Source organism: Alnus glutinosa, chromosome 8, assembly GCF_958979055.1.
Source record: "Alnus glutinosa chromosome 8, dhAlnGlut1.1, whole genome shotgun sequence".
In the NCBI taxonomy this organism is placed as follows: domain Eukaryota; kingdom Viridiplantae; phylum Streptophyta; class Magnoliopsida; order Fagales; family Betulaceae; genus Alnus; species Alnus glutinosa.
The window spans coordinates 22,768,784-22,789,331 of NC_084893.1; the positions used below are offsets into that span (position 1 = coordinate 22,768,784).

Genomic DNA, 20,548 nt, shown 5'->3' on the forward strand with positions numbered 1-20,548 from the left:
TCATCAATTTGGTGAAAAAAAAAAAATTGATGAGTGAACAGTATTCACCAACATTAGTGAGCATTGCTCATTTACCAAAACAATAAAAGACGAAATTTTTTTTTTTTTGGTCTTTATCATTTCTATCATGTGTCACACACATCCTTTTTGAAAAAGATTATTTAAATGAAATAGTGATAGTAGATAGTTAAAATTGTGAGGTTGTTGTGGTGCTTTAAAAAAGTGAATGGCTAAAATAGAGAAAAATAATTTTTGGCTAGTAAAATTTGGTGGGACTACTAAGAAAGCCCAATTCTTTACTTTAGCTACTGATTTTTCTATTACTCTCTCTAACATATTCTTAATTCTACCCTTTATTTAAATGTTATTTTGTATGGAAGAGTGTCAAAGAAAGAGGAAGATAAGAGTATGAAAGAAGAAAAGGAAGAGAGAAAACAATTTTTTGTAGAAAGAGAAATTATATTCTGTCTATTTTGCTAGAGAAGAAAAATTGTTCATAATAGTTAAATTTGACTATTATGAGTCATTTACCTATTCTGTTGGAGATGTTTTAAGAATGCTCTTAGATTGGGTGATTTGGTTATACTTCAAATCGGCTGTTGGGGTTGTCTAGATAAAATGTATTGGAGATGAAGTGTACTTTTTGATTATTTTGTTTTTCTTTTTTGATTAAATTATATTTTTTTATTGAAAAGAGGGGCTGGGGACCGGTTAAAGGTCCACCCTCTATCATTTCTCGAGTATTATACATACTCTCAAGCGTTATTTTCTGACGTTGCAGTGAAAATCAGTATAGCTATTGTATTCGGTGAGTCTCTATTTAATGAATGAAATAACACATAAAAGTAGGTGTAAAATAAGCACTTGAAAATGTGCAGCATTCCTCTCGTTCAAGACATACTAACAAGTCACAAGCCATTACCATTTCAAAAAAGGCCTGTCCAGAAAACAAATTTCTTTTAGGGGGAGAGCCCACTTTTGAGGTGCTTATTGCGTACACAACAAAAAAGCCCAAAAGGGTGAAAGGGGAATTGCGTCCACTTTCACCGAGTCTCCTTCCCAGTGGCTGTGGATAAAGGAAGAGCCGAAGAGAGGAAGGAAGAGAGAGAGAGAGAGAGAGAGAGATGGCAAGCCTATCATTATCTTGTTTGGCCCTCCCTTCAAAGCTGAGAAATTCTCTTACACTTGGTGTCCCTTCTTCTTCTTCAGCTTCTTCTTCTTCTTTAAGTCAGTCGAGGTCGACTAGTACATTCAGGTCACTCTGCTTCTCGACTAGCCTCTCACACAATGCCTTCTCCAAAGGTAAATGAAGTATTCAGACTCTCTGAAAGTGCATTTTATCCATTTTCTTTTTTAATTTATTCTCGCTTCAAAGTACGATTTTTTCTTTCCTTAATGAACTCCCCCGTTTGGTTGCTGAGAAAAATAAGAAAGAAATCCACAATACCGAAAAGTACAGAAAAAAAATAATCAAAAAAAAAAACCCGGATGAACCAAGCATAGTTGATTACAGATTTTTTTTTTTTTTTTTTGGTGTTTCAATGAATTGCAATTCCTTGTTCATGCCTTTTCTCAAAGCCCCAACTTGGCGGAATGAAATTTAAGAGGATTTTGGATATTGGGTTTTGTGAATTTCAGGGTATTTGTCTATGAGCACGACGCAAAGGCCAAGTCGCCATTTTGTTGTGTGTGAGGCGGCTCCGAAGAAAAAAGCGGATTCCGCTGCGAAGAGGACGCGTCAAGCTGAGAAAAGGCGCGTCTACAACAAAGCCCGGAAATCTGAAATCAAGACCCGGATGAAGAAGGTATACACATAACTTTAAATTTGTGTAGAAACTATGTTTGGTTCTGTTTATATTGTAGGATTTTGCCTTTGTTTTTATGAAGCTGTGTATGAAAGCTATTTGAAATGGAACTTTTCTGTTGTATAAGAATCTTTAAGAGGTACTGGTAAAGAAGATTGAATTTTTTCTTCAAAATCAGTGTAACTTGTCTGGACGCTGCTATAATGTGAAGGACATTTCTTCTTATTAGTATTGGTTTGTCGGATCATTCTCAGCACAATTGGAGACCTAAACTCTTATGATTTGTTGTTTCTATTTTTCTTCGTGCATACTTAACCAAAACAAGTTTAAACATCTACTTTGTGTATAGGTTGCTATTAAATGCACATGGCACTTTTTGAGGAGTTACCATGTTTGATGCCCTCAGTCTGCATCTGAATGGAACACCCATGTCCATGTCCAGATTGTTATCATGTGTATAGTTGTTATGCTATAGATAATTATATGGTATCGGAAGAACAAACATATGTACAGTGTCTTGAAATCTGTAAGAACCCTCTTGGGTTGGTTTTGTTCCCTACAATAGAGTATGAGAGGGTGTGAGCTGGCTCAATTTTTATCCAAGAACCTTCCCTTCTTTCAAAAGACTCTCAGGGTTCTCTGATTGCCTTAGAGTGGTATTTGATGTGCAATCATCATTATAGTCTCTTGATATATGTACCAGCTAGCCTCTTACTAGGAATATGCCCCCTGTATGCATGATGTTTGACCCCTTAACAATAGTATATCCTTTATGAGATCTATAAACATCCAGGTAAAAGTATGAAGCAGCCACTTATATGCCAGGCTTGCCCTTTGCTGTAGGATTAGAATTAAGAAACCATTTGGCATTAAAAAAGTTAGGGGAAAAGAAACATAATTTGCCTTCTAATGATTGCTGATCTTTAGCTTCCTATGTATTTAAGTCAATAGAAAAATTCAATGTAATTAAATGACCAAATACACGTCCATGAAGCAAGTAGAGGACATTACCGTTTTGAGTGATAATAGGAACAAGAAAAAATTGTGTATGAGATCTCCTACTTGGTCTCCTACAGAGTTGGGGATGGGTTCTGCATTCATTTTTGGCAGGATGTTTGGTGCGGAGAAGCAACTCTCAAGCCCTTATTCCTGGAACTCTATTTCATAGCTTCTGAAAAAAAGGCTTTAGTGTTGGATTACCTGTACTCCTCCAGCACTTATGTCCATTGGAATCCAAGTTTCTTCGGGGTAGTCAAGGATTGGGAGCTAGAGTCCATTGTTGCTTTCCTCGATATATAGTACTCTTCGCAAACCTATCCAGGAGAGATGGATAAAAATGTTGTGGACCAGAATGTAATCATGACTTTGAAGTGAAGAGCTATTACAAATCATTATGGTCTGGAGAGTCTTGTCTATTTCCTTGGAAGAGTGTCTGGAAGGTGAAGGCTCCACCTTGAATTGCTTTCTTCAATTGGACGATAGCTTTGGACTAAATCCTCACAATTGATAACCTTACGAGATGGGGTCTTACCCTTGTCAATTGATGTTGTCTTTGCAAAAATTGCAAGGAGACCGTAAACCACCTTCTCATCCTCATAAAAATCTATCAACAACTTATGATAAAGGCGATAAATTGTTTCTGAGGAGTTCCTGATGTTTATATATTTCAACTTTTCCAGGTTTTGGAAGCTCTGGATGTGCTCAAGAAGAAACCTGATGCACAAGCTGAAGAAGTCCTTTCAGTTGAGAAACTAATTGCAGAGGCATATTCAGTTATAGACAAGGCAGTGAAAGTGGGAACACTGCACAGGAACACTGGAGCACGCAGGAAGTCTCGGCTTGCCCGGAGAAAGAAGACCGTGGAGATTCACCATGGCTGGTATACTCCAACCCCAGCACCTGCTGTAAATGCAGCGTAGAACACCCTGCACCCATGTGAAAATTTATTTACTCGTGTTTAAGTTCCTTATGAAGAGTTCAATGAACCATCATCATTCATAATTTTAGGATTCTGAGTACTCTTATGTAGATTAGTTACAGTTCTGCTTTAATGTTTCTGTTGCTAAAGCTGATATGTTGTAATCTAGAACGTCATTGCTGGGCATGTCATTTTCTTCTCCAAATCATAGAATTTGAGTCAATGAAATTTGCTTCATACTGACTGTAACTTTCCATAAAATTGAGACTTTTAAAGCTTAATTTGTTTTTATAAAAGTATAAAGTATCTGTGTTCAAACTATAAGGCTTTAAATCCATGGTTTTAAAACTGTGAATATAATTTCTGAACAAGACTGGCAGATGGTACTCATGAATACCCCCTTCCCCCCACAACCCCAAGAAAGGATACAATAATTTGAAAAAAAAAAAATAAATAAGATGGAACATTTTGATACTTGTTTCTTCACATGTAAGATGTCTGCATGAAAAATAAAAAAAATAATAAATAAATAAATAAAAGAAAAAAAAAAAAAAAAAAGAGAGGATGTAAACCAATCCTTCCATAGTAAATCCAATAAAATATTAAATTTATACTAAATTTGATGTGAACCATTTAGTAAATTTTTTGTATTTTTTTTTTTTTTCCTTTCTTAGTTTTTTTTGAAAAGATTGACATGCTATCTCTTGTGATGTAATTATATTTTGCATTAAATTAATTGCGGAATCAACAGGCAAATAATAGCAGTAAGATTTCGAGGTCATTTGGCCCTGCATGTCAACCACATGTTTTAAAATAAAATTGCAAAAAATGTTTGTTCAAAAGTGTGTTTAAATAAAATGACTCATGTAGCAGGTAGATAGGTGTGATTTTAAAGATTGAATCACAATATTACTTAAAAAATTGCGTTTTTATAAATTATGTTTTAAAATTACCAATTATTTGAAGAAACTCCTTAATCATGATACCAAATGGTGGAACTCTGATTTACTCAAAGCACTATTCACAAAGAAGGAGGTGGGGGTTATTTGTTAGGTAGAGGTGAGTTGCCATAATCAGCCAGATGTCATGATTTGGAAGGGGTCCTCTACAGGAGTTTTTACAGTTCGAAGCGCATACCATATGGAAAAAGAAAGACTGGATCTATGGCAAGGTGATGGGTCCACTTAACCGGAACGTAACGGTATTTGGCGATTGATATGGAAGCTAAAATTACCAAATGCAGCCAAGATATTTACGTGGCGAGCATGTCAAAATATCTTACCTATTAAAGACAATTTGATGAAACGAGGTATTGTCTATGAACCTTCTTGCTCTATATGTGGTATGGATAGAGAAACAATAGTGCATATTTTGTGCAAATTGGAGCAGGTATGAACAATTCATAAATGATACTCAAGGGATTCTTCCTAAGTTCTCTGATTGGCAAATTGTTCACATGTGAAGAGAGGCTAATTCAATAATTCTGTTACTTACGAACTAGCAAAAGCGGCTGTGAAACAAAACGTAGATCAGATTTGGATAGAAATTTTTTTTATGACATGCATGAAGAAGAGATATGTTTAAAAAAAAAAAAAAAAAAAAAACCCTCTTTCGTATTCGTAAACGTCTCAGGGCATAAAAAGACAGTTCAGATTTTCTCATGCTTTTCCTCTCTTCTCTCGCGAACTAAACAGTAAAAAGAATTCCATCAAGAATTCTAAAGAAAGAGACAGTTGGAGAGGGGGAGAGAGAGAGAGAGGAATTTCAATGATTGAGGTGCTTTCTTCATGCTTGGTTCTTCCTTGGGAGAAAAGAAATGTATTTGTCAGAGGCCCTTGTTCTTTTTCTTCTCAGTCAAATTTCGTCACTTTCAGGTCCCTCAGCTTCTCTTCTAACCTCTCTGACAGTGTCTTCTCCAAAGGTAATGTAAACCCACTAACCCATCTCTCTCTCAACAACGCACCTTCCCCTGCCTTTTACCATATATATGGGTTTCTCTTCTTCATAATCTCTGTGCAAAACGTTAACCCTGTTCCATTAACATTTTTGTTTGGCTGTTGAGAAACTTGAAAGGAAAGAGGACCTATAGGATATAAAACTAAAAATTTAATTTAATCCTTTTGTGCCATGCTTGCTGACGGTTCTCATATAAAAAGTCTTGTATTTCTACCTTTTTCTCAGCAATCAAACAAAGCCTAATGCTTTACTGAATTTTGAGTACCTGGTTTGTCAAATTTTAGGTTGTTTGTCAATGAGCACTCTTCAGAGGCCAAATCGTCATTCTGTTGTCTGCATGGCGAAGAAATATGCTTCAAACACTGATAAGAGAAAGGTAACACTTTGGCAAATTGATTTTCAAATGTTGTTTGTTGTATCATATATATATATATATATGACTGGACTTTTTTTTTAAAAAAAAAAAAAAAAAAAAAAAAAAAAAAAAAAAAAAATAATCTCTCAGAAAAGAAGAATCCTCTCTTTTCTTTTTTCGCCCCACCACAAAAGGGGACATGTGGGGGGACGTAAAAAAGGGGATCCTATCAACTTGTTCCGACCTAAGAAAATAATCTCATGAGCTTAGTCTTACTTCACTGTCAAGAAACGAAAGAAGACTATCATCTCCAAGTTTAACCCATACGTAGCTCGCTTCTTTTTGGGTGTGAAGTAGTGTCAAACCAAAATACTCAACAAACGTTAGCTCTCCCTGAAAAGGAGGTGATCTAGCTGCACCTTCCAGTACGGCTACCTTGTTGTTATGAATTCACTCAAGTCTCTAGCCCTGCCTTCGGCATCCCCCTCCTTGTGGTTAAGGTAACAACTCCGGACATGGCCAGCTCCCATAATGTGACAGGCGGTCTGTACAAGGCCTGGGAACGAATTCACCGCCATTTGACATGCAATTATATATATATATAGACAGCGTTTGAGTTGTGGAGGTTAAATATCAAATGATTTCAACTGCAGAAGCTGAGTAGAAAAAAGGGTGGGAACTCGAATAGGAAGAAAAAGAGCAGGAGGAAGGGTAGAAAAAAGGGTGGGAACTCGGATAGGAAGAAAAAGAGGAGGATGAAGTGGGGAAAGAAGAAGGTTTTTAAAATTGTCAGGCTTGTCTCAACTGCTGCCACCGGGGTTGTCTATACCATGAAGAAGAGCAGTAAGATTACCGACAAGCTTCAGCAACTAAAATATGATCCTCGTGTAAAGCGCCATGTCCTGTTTGAAGAAGTGAACTGAAGTGAGTGAACCTTCCTTTGTTATATAGATCTACCTGTTTTCATACACGTTTAGTGGATCAATGCCATGCTGTTACTTGTACTACTGCATTGATTAATATGACAGATCTACCGGCTTCAATCAAGTTTCGTTGGGTAAATATGTTTTTCTACATAGACCTGCTACTTCTTTAACTATTGTCCAACTTTCATTCAACCTTTTTTCAAACCAACTATTGAATTTGTTTTCCTACATGTGAGTTCTATATTTTCAATAGTTAATTTAAAAAAAAAAAAAAAAAATTTATTAGAGTTAGACATGAGTCGGGAGAAATAGAATTTCTCGTTTAAATATAAGTAAAGCTGAATGCACACAATTATCTTATGTTCTACATAAGTCAGTGCATTGATTTCTCAGGCTTGGAAGGAAAAAAAACGATCACATTTTCCACCAAATTTTTTTCTCTAATTTCTACTGACCAAACACTTGTGTCCTAAGTTCTCCATTTTCAACGAATACTAGAAGAATTCGGGAACAATTTCAATGATGATCAACTGTTTTCCATTAACAATGGGAATTAATGGGATATCGAGCATAGTGAAGATTGGCTAAAGCTAGCTCCTTTTTTCTATGAAGAAAGGATTCGGTATCATAGCCAGCTCCTTTTCCAAATCCTTTCTTCTGATAAACATTGGCTAAAGCTAAACGCACTAGTTAGTCCTCTTTCAATTACACTCAAAACCTCATTCCCAGCTTTGATGTTGAAAGAACTGTGGTCTCTGGAGCATGCAAATGAAGACACTTCTCACCTCTCAATACTTGTGAGATCTAGTTGAAGGAGGAGGGAGTCATGAAACTGCTAGTCTGGAAGATTTGAAAACTTTGTCTGCAGCAAAGAAGATTTTCGGACGACAATTCAAGTCATATAAAACTAAATAAAATTTATGCGAACAAAGTAAACTCTTATGCTCTTTTTTTGGGGTATAAGAAACCTTTTGCTTTTGGTTTATTTTTCTTATAATCAATTAGAAGTTTGTACTTCTTCATTAACATAAGTGAACCACCTAAGTGTGCCAACTCATCCAATTGACTTCAAGAATAGGGACCCATATATCAGTATTTAATGACTTAATGTTATGTCCATAAATGGTACCAAGACATTTTAATATAGCCTATAGGTCGTCCCCTTCATAACTCGACCACAAAGCCTCAACCCATTCGATTCTATACTCAACAAACTGTGTCCGATCCTATACTTGTCGTGGTGGCTGATTCTGATATCAAATGATATAAACTTTAAGTAGAACTCGCCTTTGAAAACTGGCTTACAAGAGAAAAGTGCCTAAGAGCTTATATACACATGGTTAAAATTGCACTTAAGTCATGTAAAACACTTAGGATTGTAACAGGGTCAACGTCAAAATGTCGATCCAAATTCAACCAATTACACTCTTTTCCATCTTCACAAGCTCAATGACATATATATATATATAAGAACTACATAGAACCAGAACTCCCTTAAATAACTTGTTCAGTAAATTCTAAAGGTCATCTGATCCTTAATGTTGTTATATTTTCAATATCATTTAGAATCTTCACTATTTATGTGTTAAATAAAATGCTAAGAGAGTAAAATTCCTGCATAGCTTCCAAATGCAAATACATGATCAATTGACAATGAAGCTTTTCAAGCAATAATCTTATCTCTGTCATTTCTTAAGCATTAACCACTCAAGAATGTCTCACAAAGAGAGAGTTCACCAGATTCTAGACTTCAGAATATCCATAATGCTTGTAATCATTTTCTTCGTTTTTACTTGAGGGACAAAGGATTACCACCTCAGGTGAACTTACTTTCAAAGTTGGAGGAAGCATTACTTGCTCTCTTCTTTTTTTCCCCTTGTTCGCCTGCTTTCCTTCAACTTAATGTTCATGTCAATCACCAATATCTTGGTTCTTGGCTCTGGCACCATACCCTTCGATGTCATCTCACTGAAATAACGCAAAGCATCTTGTATTCTTCCATTGTCATAAAACCCACGAATCATAATGGTATAAGATCGCCGGTCATGTCCCAACCCATTTCTCTCCATCTCCTCCCATGTATATCTTACTCTTTCCTGATCATCCCAACCCATATACAACTTCAAGATCAAATTGTATGTGTCAGAAGTAATCTCGCACCCATTTCTCTGCATCCTCTTCATTAACACGGGAACTTCCTCTGGTTTCTTCAGGGTCTTGAGCAGGTAATTACAAGTTATATCATTTGGCAAACAACTTCCCTTCTTCTGTTCCATTTCATCTAAAAGCTCGTAAACCTTTTCCATCCTCTGGATCTTGCAGAGGTGCTTGATTAGCGAGTTGTAAGTCGTCGCATTTGGGGGACAACCTCGCTCCTTCATCTCCTTAAAAACCTCCAAAGCTTCAGGAATCCTCTTCTTGAAACAAAGCGCATCAATGATACAATTGCAGATCACCGCATCCGGGTTCAAACCATTATCCCACATGGCTCGGAACAACTTGACCGCCTTTCCCAATTTCCCCTTCTTTGTCAGAGCGTTTATAAAAGTTCCATACGTAAACATGTCCGGCTTATATTTAGATGCAATTATTTCTTTCCAAAACCTTTTTGCCTCATATACATTTCCTAATATGCACCAACCGTTGAGAATGATATTCCACATCTTGACATCGCAACCAAACTCATTTCGCTTTGAATGAAATAAAGTTTCCGCAGCTTCCACATGCTTATACCTACATAACCACATCAAAAGCCTCTGAAACGCAACCAAATCACTCTCTACTCCAAACTGTTTCCTCTTACTGAATATATCAATTGCTTCCTCTACTCTATGAGCAGCCGCAAATCTATTAAGCAAAATCCCATATGTCTCGTTATTGACAAGTCCCTTTCTCTTCGACATTTTGTCGAGCACTTGGTTCATCTCCTCGAAACGCTGTAATTTCCCAAGAATATCGAGAATCTCATTGTAAACACCAGACCCAGGTGAGTATGCCCTTCCTTCTTCTCCTTTTCTACAAAACCAGTTGAAAAATACATAAGCTGGTCTCCAATCCGAACGATGCCGCTGAAGCACACTCAGCACCAAGTCCTCGGTCAGCGTGAGCCCGCAGAGATCGAGAGCTCGCTCAATCTCCTCCGCGGGCTTGTCCCTCCGAAACTTGAGGAGGTTTTGAACAAAAATAGCTGATTGGTCATCTGGGTCTTGTCGAAACTCGGTGGTTTCATCAGAATTCGCAACTGAGTGCACAAATCGAGTTGTTTCGGTTCTTCCTGGGAAATGAAATTGGGATCGTTTGGTGAAAGTTGCAGGTTTTGGGCTATGAGAATTAAGAATGTTGGCAAGGCAAGAGAGGGCTTTGTGTGAAATGGGATGGTGAGAACGGTCGTTTCTGGCTTGGGTATGGAATTTGAGTTTGAATTTCCGTTGGATGTTTTCCCGGGAAAATGTTATCCACCGTCGTGTGGAAAGCATGCTGGGCCAGTTCGAATGGGTGGTAATCATAGTCCTCTAATATCAAAAACATTTTGTGAAAGTACATATTTACCCCTCCAACAATAAAAAAATAAAAAAATAAATTATAATGTCCCTCCCATTTTTAAAATTTTTGCAATTTCCCACTATTTAGGTTGCAACGTCCCCATCTAAGCCCAAAATGACAAATATCTCTTATGATAAGATTTAGAAAGAAAATGAAAGAACAAAAACTTCAGAAAAACGAAAGCAAAAAACTCAAAAAATAAAAAGACAATCATATATATTTTTGTCTAAATGTTTTATAAGAGATATTAGTCATTTTGGATCATTAGAAGAAGGTACATTGCAAAAATTGAAACCTGCATTATGAGAGACATTGTAAATTTGTTAGTAATTAGTGGGATAAATGTAATTTTTCCAAAATCTTTTGATTGTGACCATGAGTAAGTTATTACATCCAACATCATGTCCTAACTTTGTGCCCCGGGGGGAGGGGGGGGCTTACTCTCTCTAAAAATGCTCTCCCTTCTTTTTAGAATATTCCTCCCACCGACTCTCCTTTGTTGGTTCTCTAGCCATGAGAGGTAAAGCTTCCCTCTTTTCACCCCACCACCCCACCAACAACATTTATTGGGAGTTTTCTCCCGTATAAACCACTTTGCCAAACTATTTCTCTTGCTAGCATCTGAGCAACTATCTGTTTTCTACATACCCGCGACGGCCTCTCCCTCGTTGGACCTCCCCCTCTAAGCCATGGTTCTCCCAGTATCTTGAAGTTTTTAAATTTATTTTTTTTCTAAATTAAATCTACTAACTTCAGGAGGCCTTTCCGCCCAAACATCTACTCTACCAGGTTTCATTCATCAACAGATCTTCACGCACCGGAGTGTGCACCCCATACGCCGTCGCAAGTTCACTTTGTTGCTACTGCTCTCCACCAGCCTCCTCCGTTTTGGCCGACTTCTGACACTGGTTTGGCTGCCATCGATAGTTTATTTTAGAATTCTTTTCTGCTTCTCTATATTTTATTTTTGCGTTTATTTATGAGCTTTTCTATTACATCTTCTCCCCTTGTTATCTCCGAAAGCATTACCCTTAAGTACTCTCGTTCTTAGTTTCAATTTTGAGTTTGCCTAGCCCTCCTTGTGTATTTTCTTTCCTATTGTAATCTGTTCATGTGTCTATTAAAAAAAGAAAAAAGAAAAAATCCCCTTCGTGCGGGTATTAGGCTCATCCAACCTTTGTCCTCGCTGTTTTGGACGTTCTGGACTCTACTCTCACTTGATAGGGAAGAATAACGTCAAGACACGTGGTGGTTAAGTTTTCTTGTGAAACCTAATCAATGATATCAGTAACGCTCAAGCACATAGGAGTAAGTGAAACTTAGTAAAGGAAAACAACAGTTATAAAAGTCGAAATATATCTGCAAAAATGGTTGGGAGGAGAAATAAGCACAAAATTTTACAAGGAAGAACATGGGAATACAGATAGCTTGTCGATACAGGGAACTCGGGAAAGATTTAATGGGGATCCCTCTGCAACTTAAATAATGCAATGCAAAAAGCATGAGAGACACGACGACATAATTCTCGAAAACATAGCCACCCGTCTTCACATCGCAACATCCGGGTCCAATCTTCTCTGAATAGCAGCTGCAGCCTATAATAATAATAATAATAATATAGTGGGAGATAAGTGAATAGCTTGATTCAAAATTATTGGAAATTACACAGCAGGGACAAATCATGTTCACTATACTGACCTCAAAGTTTCCAATTTTATACTGGTAGGCCATCTCCTCCCTCAGCTGAGCTTGCTCTTTCATTGCTTGTGCCTGGGAATTCAAATTGACATAGAAGTTTGAAAGCATTGCCATAAGTTGAGGGGTTCGATCAATTAATTGAAATTTGGGTGATTAATTGGAAACTAACCATTCCACCCTGCATAGACCGTTTTAAAGCTTCCACTTCTTCTTCCTTTTGCTTTTCACGTACACGCAGAAGTTCTTGCCTGAAAAGTAGAACAAATTAGTGAGTAAAACCAAGAATATAATGGCCACAAATCTTCACTTTAAATTTTAAAAAACCAATCCAAGCACCAGCGGCCTTATATATATATGTAACTTCGAGCAAACAGCCACAAGTCCAAATCCCATTAATTAAATTAAATTATGCCAACTGAAATATCCAAATGGCTGCAATCAGACACTGAATGAAGTCTATAACTTCTCATTTAAACTTCTCTTAGTTTAAATCACCGAGTAAACTTTGTAAATGGTTTAACAAGTGTGGCTCCTTTCACAAATATCAAGAGAACCCTCCACCTTCTATCTTCAAGCTAACTAATCTGCCCATTAGTCTTAGCCACAGTTGCCACTTAAGACTATCAATACAAGGGTCCAAATCTTTGCAAATTCAAGATAAATAAATAAAAAATGTGATTTTGAATAGTAAAGTCTTGATTCACTCAAAACTATCCTTACATGGGACAACAAACATTTTCCATCCGTATGCACACAATGAATTCTTGCATGTATATATCCAATAAAAGGGACTCTGGTATCTTCCAACTAGTTGAGATATATAACTGGGGATTAGATATAACTATATATATAGTATTACATATGTTCTTGTCCTTGAACAGGTAGGATGTAGCCATGTAAGCCTCAAAGCACAAAATAGTATGAGGAAGTTACATAATTCCCCCACATAGTTTGGGGTTGGTAACAAATTGAACCCTGAGTTTCTAATAATTTCAATTAAAACCTTGAACATCCACAAAACAATGTCGTTTAACACCATTCGCTAAAACCCCCAGCACCAACTGCCACTGTACCACAACCTAGAACATCCTAAACCTGTCAATTTCCTCAAACACACCACCACTCCCCCATCCCCAAACAACCAAACAAGACCCACGCCAACACTGACCGGCATAAAGAAAACTAAAATGTTGCCAAAACATCACAAACAAAGCAAATACGCCCAAAACAACCATCCAAATCTAACGATTCTATGATAAGCGCCAAACTGATCAAAGGATTCTACGATCTTGAACCAATGCTCTAGGCCTCAATTTGATCAAACCCAACACTTTTTTATTCCTTCACAGCCTTTTCAACAAAACCAAATACCATATCTTTTTTTTTATATATAAGTAAGAGAAATATCATTAAAAAGTGCAATGCGCAATCAAGTACACAGGAAGTATACAAGAAAGGCATCTAAAAGGAAGAAGAAAACAAAACAAGAAAATCGTTAAAACTAAACACTAAAGGTGCGAGGAACGCAGCCGACCAAGAGTACAAAGAATGAAAGAAAAAGGAAATGAGTTCCTCAATAGTTCTTTCTTTGTCCTTGAACTGTCTATCATTGCGTTCCCTCCACAGGCACCACAAAAGGCAACAAGGGACCATCTTCCACACGACCGCACTCCGAGAGCGACCACCCGTCCACCAGCAACCGAAAAAATCTACACCCGAAGAGGCATAACCCAAGACAGATTAAAGCGACTGAAGATAGCGTTCCATAGAGCGCGTGCAACCTCGCAATGGAGAAGAAGATGGTCCACAGACTCCCCATTCATTTAGCACATACAACATCTATCAATCACGATGACACGCTTCTTTCTGAGATGCCGTCCAAGCGAAGAAAGCCACTTTCAAAGGAACCTTGGTCCGCCATATACTTTTCCAGGGAAAATGAATATCCTCTTTGCAAGCAAGAACCTTATAGAAAGATCTAACATCAAATTTCCCTTTATGAGAAGGAGACCACCAGAGCCGGTCTTCCCCATCACCATCCACTCTAGTCGAGTACAGCAAAGAGAAAAAGAAGGCCAAAATATCAACCTCCCAGTCGTGGGCCGCTCGAAAGAATCTAACATCCCACTGATAGGATCTGCTCCCCACAACCAAATGGTCTGCAACAAGTGCATCCTTGTCACGCACTATGTCATACAAAACTGGGAAAGCTACCTTAAGGGGCCACCTCGCCACACCACACATCATCCCAGAAACGGATCCTAGATCCATTTCCCAAAATGAGTCCGGTATGGCTACAAAGCAAACTCCACCCCTTCCTAATATTCTTCCAAAGCCCCACTCTGTGTGACCCATGGGGGTCTAAAGAACACCAACCAGCCCTAGTAGAACCATACTTTGCATCCACAACAGCTTTCCACCAAATCATATCTCTATCCACATTGTCGTAAATGTTGCAAAAATCGGCATTGAGGATACAAAAAAAGTACATGGAGACGTTACTAAGAATGGTCGGAATAAATGTGTGCGCATTCCGACCAAGAACCAACTCCAACGCCATAAGAAGACCTCCTGAACCACTTGATCTTGGAAACACAGATCATTAAACGTGAGAAAAACACAAGGGGCTTGCCATTTAGATATCAGTTTGGCATAAGGCTTGTTATTGAGGCTCAAAATGTACTTTCCACATGAAAACAAAAATTTTAGGAAGCATGGGTGTCAAATCGTGTGTGGTTTGTGGCCTAGTATTTGGTTGGTAGTGATGCGTGGTTGGTGGTGGACAGCATTAAAATGGACGAGTATGGGGCTTTTCGGGTGAAGGCTCTGAAAATGGGGTTGAATTTAAGTTGGGGATTTGATCAGATAGTGGTGGGAGACATAAAAGGTTTTTGGGAAGAGAAATTTTGGGGGATTTTGGAGAGGTGGTAGAGAAATAAAAAACTGCCACCCTCAATTAATTTTTTCAAGTTTCTTTCTGGTTCTCAGGATATCCCAGGTTTTGGAGATTGAATATTAGGACTGCTAAATGATCCTCAGATGGTGAAGAAGAATTCGTTGTCTGTTTTGGTTTGGAAATTTTTAACCATTGAGAAGGCTGGCCAGAGGTGGTGTATGGTGGTTTTGTGATATTTTGGGAGGCAGATGTGGGTTTGTGGAGGCGCTGTGTCGTCAATTTGGTGAACATTAGCTGTGGTTTGAGCAGCGACTGGGCGGTGGGAGGTTAGGGTTGAGGAGTAATCTGAGGTGCAAAAGGTGGGGCATGTGGTGGTGGCAGTTTGGGTGGCGCCCTCTCTCTCCCTTCTGCACTTAGCCCTTCAAAGTACCACACATTTGTAATTCATGCAAAATGAGGTCATTTGTTGGGACTTATAAAGCACAGGCACTTGCACTTTCACAGCCAAGTTAACTGATATGGATGTATTCGATGAAGTAAAATGTTTGTCGAGGTTTAGGGTTTTAATTTAAAGAATTTGAAAGTTAGGATCGATTTGTTACCTCCAACTCTAGAGGGAATGTAATTTTCCCAAATATTTAACATGAGAAATAAATCTTAAATAGTCAACCAGATAATTAGAAATAAAAGAACACTTATATATTGATGTAACTTCCCAAATGCATAAATAACTAGAAGAAAATTTTAACAGGGGTAGGGATTTTCCTAACTCCAGTGCCTCTGCAGGGTCCTTCACATCCTAATCAATGGGTGATTTCATGATTATAATTTTCTTTTCATCAGATAAGACTTTAAACTAATTATATCCACCTTTTTCTTTTTTTGGAAAGTAACTAATTATATCCCAAACAAGGAGCAAGTACCAAATAATACCTCTTAAGAATAAAAGAAAGAAATCTCTCAGTAAAGGCCTTGAAAATTCAAATTTAACCCTATATTCCACAGTACAACAATAAATGATCTAAGAAAAAGGCAAAAACCAAAATATATACAAATTACCCAGCAATTAATTATGAAAAAGATCTTATTTCACAGAAATCCGAGAGGAGATTGATAACAGAGTAACAAAGTAGCATTTGGAGTAACAATTCACTCTAAAAACAGATGTATATCAATGAAAAGAACTGTATCAATCAACAAGGAAACTGAGAAATGGGAAAAAAAACTGTTCCTTTCATCAAATCTAATGACAAAAACAATTGTCAATGCAAATCACAACACTACTAGAGCTGCAAAGTTATTGGCATCTTCATGATAAATACTAATAATGCAGCATGCACTGAAACATACCGACGCTGTTCTTCATCATTGAATACAGTACGTTCTTTTTGCACAATCTTCTTGAAACCATTTTTCTGTTCTTTCTCCATTTGACGTCTGTAATAAGCATCCAGGTTATAATACCTGCAACACAAACAATGAAGTAATTAATTGCTACTCATTACATTGGATGGATTAATCTATAATGCAAAACTGTCTATGCATTTTACGATAATGCTACCAAGATGAGTGTCAACTATACTAAGGTAAAACTTATAACATCAACCAAATAAATGAAATTAAATCCTTGAATCTTCATTTCGTCTCATTCTCACAATAAAATTAAATTTACAGTCTTTCTTCATCAGCTTCGTATGCATTGTTTGTTTTAGATAAAGAAATGACTTCATCAAGTTATTCATCAGTGTGTTGGGCCAGTTTGTGCCTATGTAAATAAAGCAGCATAATCTACCTGAAACAATGGAAGACAAGAAACCTATACAACTAAAGGCAAATAAGCTTACTTTTTGGAAGGAAAGGTAGCTGTATTGTGGTCCTCCATGAATCTGTAAAAATAATGAGGATTACACATTTTGATAGCACTCAAAAAGTTTTGACACAATTCATAAGAAAGGGAACATAAGAAGAAGAAAAAAACAATTCATTTTCCATTGTATTGAAGAAAAGGTTTCTCCGAAGGTCAACTACATCCAATCAACAAGTTTGAGAAATTACTGTTTAAACATCTGCTTCTCTTCCCAATTAGGTAAACTTTCCATGTTCACCTGCAAAGAAGTATCCAAACAATTATCACATTGGGAAATTCTCCAAGCCATAAGTGCAATTTGAAAACCAATAGAAGTAAAGTTTTTCTTGCAGCTACATTAATATGAAAATAATCATGTGCATTACACACATATTAGTGAACATATAATTTGTTAAGTAGCAGTCAGCTCTTAAAATACAGGAAAATAATAATAATAATAATAACAATACTGCTAAGGAAAAACATGTCTTCAACATGCCATAGGATTGTGAAATAGTGAGAAATGGAACACCTCTTTTACTTCTGCCAACCATGCAGTGAACTCTGGCCGTTTAGTCCTACAAAGTATAAAATATCATATAAGAGAAGGGTTAAAAAAAAAAACAGAGAGACAATTATTCACAAGAAATTAACAAATTCAAGTGAATAATAACAGACTCTCATCCTGCTCAACAGGAAACAGAGCACATTTTTTTTCTAGATTTTCCCAGGAACCAAACACAAACCCTAACCAAAAAAAACAAAAAAAAACTTACCACATATCGGTTTCTCTGATAATCCCATACTTTCCCCACGAATTCGTGACCGCTCCTTTCTTCCCTTTCTCTTTCTTCTCCTTCTTCTTCTTCTTCTTCTTCAGCTTCTCTTTCCTCTTTCTCTCTTCTTCTTGTCTCTCTTTCCTCTTCCTCTCCTTCTCCTTCCTCCTCCTCTTCCTCTCCCTTTCCTCCTCCCCTCTATCCTTCCGCTTCCTCTCCTTCCTCTTCCTCCTCCTCCTCTCTCCCTCGCTCTCACTCTCCGAATCCGAGCCACTCTCCTCCGATTCCGAATCAGAGGACTCGGACTCGGACTCGGACTCGGAATCCGAGTCCTCTTCGCTACTATACCGCCTTCGAGATTTCCTTTTTCTCCTCTCGCTTTTCCTGTGCTGCCTTTTCCCGTCCTCTTCCTCTTCCGAATCGGGACTTTCCCGCGCTTTCCTCCGAGACTTACTCCTGTCTTCTCCCGAACCGGAACCGGAACCGGAATGGTTTCTCTTAGACGGGGCTTCGGTTTGTTCCACTTCTCCTTCTTCTTCGTCGACTGGTTTTCTTGGGAGCGCAACGTTTCGATCTGTGCCCATTTTCGTTTTCTGTGTTGAGGATTTTTTGTACGGTGAGAGGAGCGAGGGATTGGAGATGATCGAGAGAAAACGAAAAACAGTGGGGTGGAGAACTATTTATAGTGGTTTTTCTGATTAGATGGACTTGGGCTGAAGCCTAAAATTAAATTAAATATAAAGTTGTAGAGCCAGCTAGGCCCAAAGGAGAATCATGGATCAACATACCGGATTTCCTCTTCAAAAAGTTTGAAAGAGCTTTTCCTCAAATGTAGTTTTGAATTTTTTTTAGAGCAAAAAAATGTTTTTTAAAGTTTTTTTACAAAATAGATTCATTTTCGCTTGATGCGGCTTTTTATGTATTAAAAGTACTTCTTAAATTTCTTAACGTAATCTCAATCATGCTCTAGGTCAAATTGATATTATAGTGGATCACTCTTGTTTTTGGTCAATAAACACTAGAGAGAGAGAAAGCAAGATCAGAGACTTGTAGAGTATTGGTAAGGAGTGATTCATATGCTTAAAACAAGAAGGGTGGTTAAGAAATCTCCTTGAGAGAGAGATTGTGAAAAGAGTTTTATCACACAAAGATGGAGGAGTATGGTTATCATCTTACCAACAAGGGTTGCATGTCTCTTCTTGTACATGTTGAGGGCATGTGAACAACATATGAGGTTGGTCAAGGGTCATCGGGTGATGGGATGTGATCTTGGCCAGGCGTGGGCTCTAATTCGTGTTCCTTAGTGAGACTTGCCTTTGAACAAGTGTCGCGTGCTAAAGGAAGTAGAAATATAATTGGTGCATAACAGTTGTGTAACTGTTGTGCACCTTGGTAAAGATATTGGGTGGGACTCATGTGGTGGGTCCAACTACATGAATCCATTAATGAGACATCATCTATGATTTCCTCTAGTAGTTATTTGAGTAACAGGTCAAGGCACGTGGCCCGAGCTTGCCCTCTCAGGCTTGGGCCTTGTATTTCTTCCTCTTCGGTCCCTTGGGCAGATGCCCAGTATATTAGAGTTTATCTACTACTTGCATAACATGATACCACATTTAATTAGTTGATCGTGTGTATAAGGCTTTCATCGTTAGAACAACCAAAAAAAAAAAAAAGAAGAAGAAGAAAAAAGAAAAAAAGAAAAAGAAAAAGAAGAATATAATTGCTTTTTAATTCCTTATGCCTCGTTTGATTTGCGAAATAGTCCCTTAAAATAAAACCACTATTCCTATGAAATAGTTATTCTTTTGTTTGGTAAGGGGTCTATTCCTTAGAATAGCTATTCTCATTGGAATTACCATTTATTTACGAAAGAAATAACGATTCATTTAAAAAATGAAAGGAATAGCTATTCCAATGGAAATTGACTACAATTTCAAGAAGAAGAAAAAAAAACACTTTATTTTTTATTTTCTGCCAATTAGTTTTTCAAAAAAAAAATGAAAAATGAAAAAATGAAAGCCTGACAATGGATGGTCGGCCAGCCACATAGGACGCCAGGGGTGGTGTGGCCACCCCCGGAGCAATGGGGGGTGGCCAGCCACCTTCGATGGACTTTCGGGGGTGGCCGGCCACCCCTGATGGGCTTCGGGGGTGGCCACGGCCACCCCTTGCTCTTTGGTGGGTGGCCGACCACCCACTTACTATTTTTCAAATTTTTATTAAGTGTATGAGTTGTTACCAAACTAAATATTAGGAATAATCATTCCATTCCACTATATTTTATTCTTGGGAATAACTATTCGTTTTCCCAATAAAATACACATTCCGCAAACCAAACGAAGCCTTAAACTTTGTAGAAGTCACTAACCCTAATCATAATAAGTCCAAATAAAAGCATGTGATTATATGATGTATTACATGACCAAGAGTATGTAGAGCTTCAATCTGTTTGGCTAAAGTTGCTACACGGCACACGTGAGGAAACGTGTTAAAGTGTTCCACATCGTTAAGAGATATATAACCTGAGCACTTTATAAGCCATGGTGTCCCATCTTTTCTTAAGACGTTTTTTGAGAATGAGTTAGGCCCATTAACATTTTCATGGTATCAGAGCACCAGGGCCTTGGATGATATTGGGCCATCCCCCCATTTGTACACATGTTTTGACAATAGTAACACACGTGAGGGGGCGTGTTAAGAGTCCTACATTGCCAAGATTTTCCTAGGTTGTGGACTTTATAAGCCAAGGTATCTCCTCCTTTCTCAATACGTCTTTTGAAAGTGAGTAACAGCCATAAATTTTTACACATTAGTGTAATAAATAGA

The 20,548-nt window shown here is 37.7% G+C and overlaps 4 protein-coding genes across 4 annotated transcripts; 2 read left to right on the forward strand and 2 right to left on the reverse strand.

The window, feature by feature from the left end:
* The first annotated feature begins 1,075 nt into the window (after positions 1–1,075).
* LOC133875352 (small ribosomal subunit protein bS20c) lies at positions 1,076–3,964 on the forward strand. The gene is made up of 3 exons (XM_062313464.1): positions 1,076–1,302; positions 1,639–1,805; positions 3,485–3,964. Exons 1-3 carry the CDS (start codon positions 1,125–1,127, stop codon positions 3,722–3,724), a joined length of 585 nt encoding a protein of 194 aa, XP_062169448.1. The 5' UTR covers positions 1,076–1,124; the 3' UTR covers positions 3,725–3,964.
* Positions 3,965–5,393: 1,429 nt separating this feature from the next.
* LOC133874619 (uncharacterized) lies at positions 5,394–7,081 on the forward strand. The gene is made up of 2 exons (XM_062312482.1): positions 5,394–6,055; positions 6,688–7,081. The coding sequence occupies exons 1-2, from the start codon at positions 5,975–5,977 to the stop codon at positions 6,955–6,957; spliced, it is 351 nt and encodes a 116-aa protein (XP_062168466.1). The 5' UTR covers positions 5,394–5,974; the 3' UTR covers positions 6,958–7,081.
* A 1,245-nt stretch (positions 7,082–8,326) lies between these two features.
* On the reverse strand, positions 8,327–10,454 carry LOC133875683 (putative pentatricopeptide repeat-containing protein At3g15200). The gene has a single exon (XM_062313887.1). The coding sequence runs from the start codon at positions 10,434–10,436 to the stop codon at positions 8,811–8,813; it is 1,626 nt and encodes a 541-aa protein (XP_062169871.1). The 5' UTR covers positions 10,437–10,454; the 3' UTR covers positions 8,327–8,810.
* A 1,372-nt stretch (positions 10,455–11,826) lies between these two features.
* On the reverse strand, positions 11,827–18,385 carry LOC133876517 (DEAD-box ATP-dependent RNA helicase 42). The gene is made up of 8 exons (XM_062314804.1): positions 17,720–18,385; positions 17,476–17,521; positions 17,153–17,202; positions 16,942–16,983; positions 16,448–16,561; positions 12,371–12,449; positions 12,202–12,273; positions 11,827–12,098 (listed from the first exon to the last, which is right to left on the reverse strand). Exons 1-8 carry the CDS (start codon positions 18,301–18,303, stop codon positions 12,051–12,053), a joined length of 1,035 nt encoding a protein of 344 aa, XP_062170788.1. The 5' UTR covers positions 18,304–18,385; the 3' UTR covers positions 11,827–12,050.
* Positions 18,386–20,548: the final 2,163 nt, after the last annotated feature.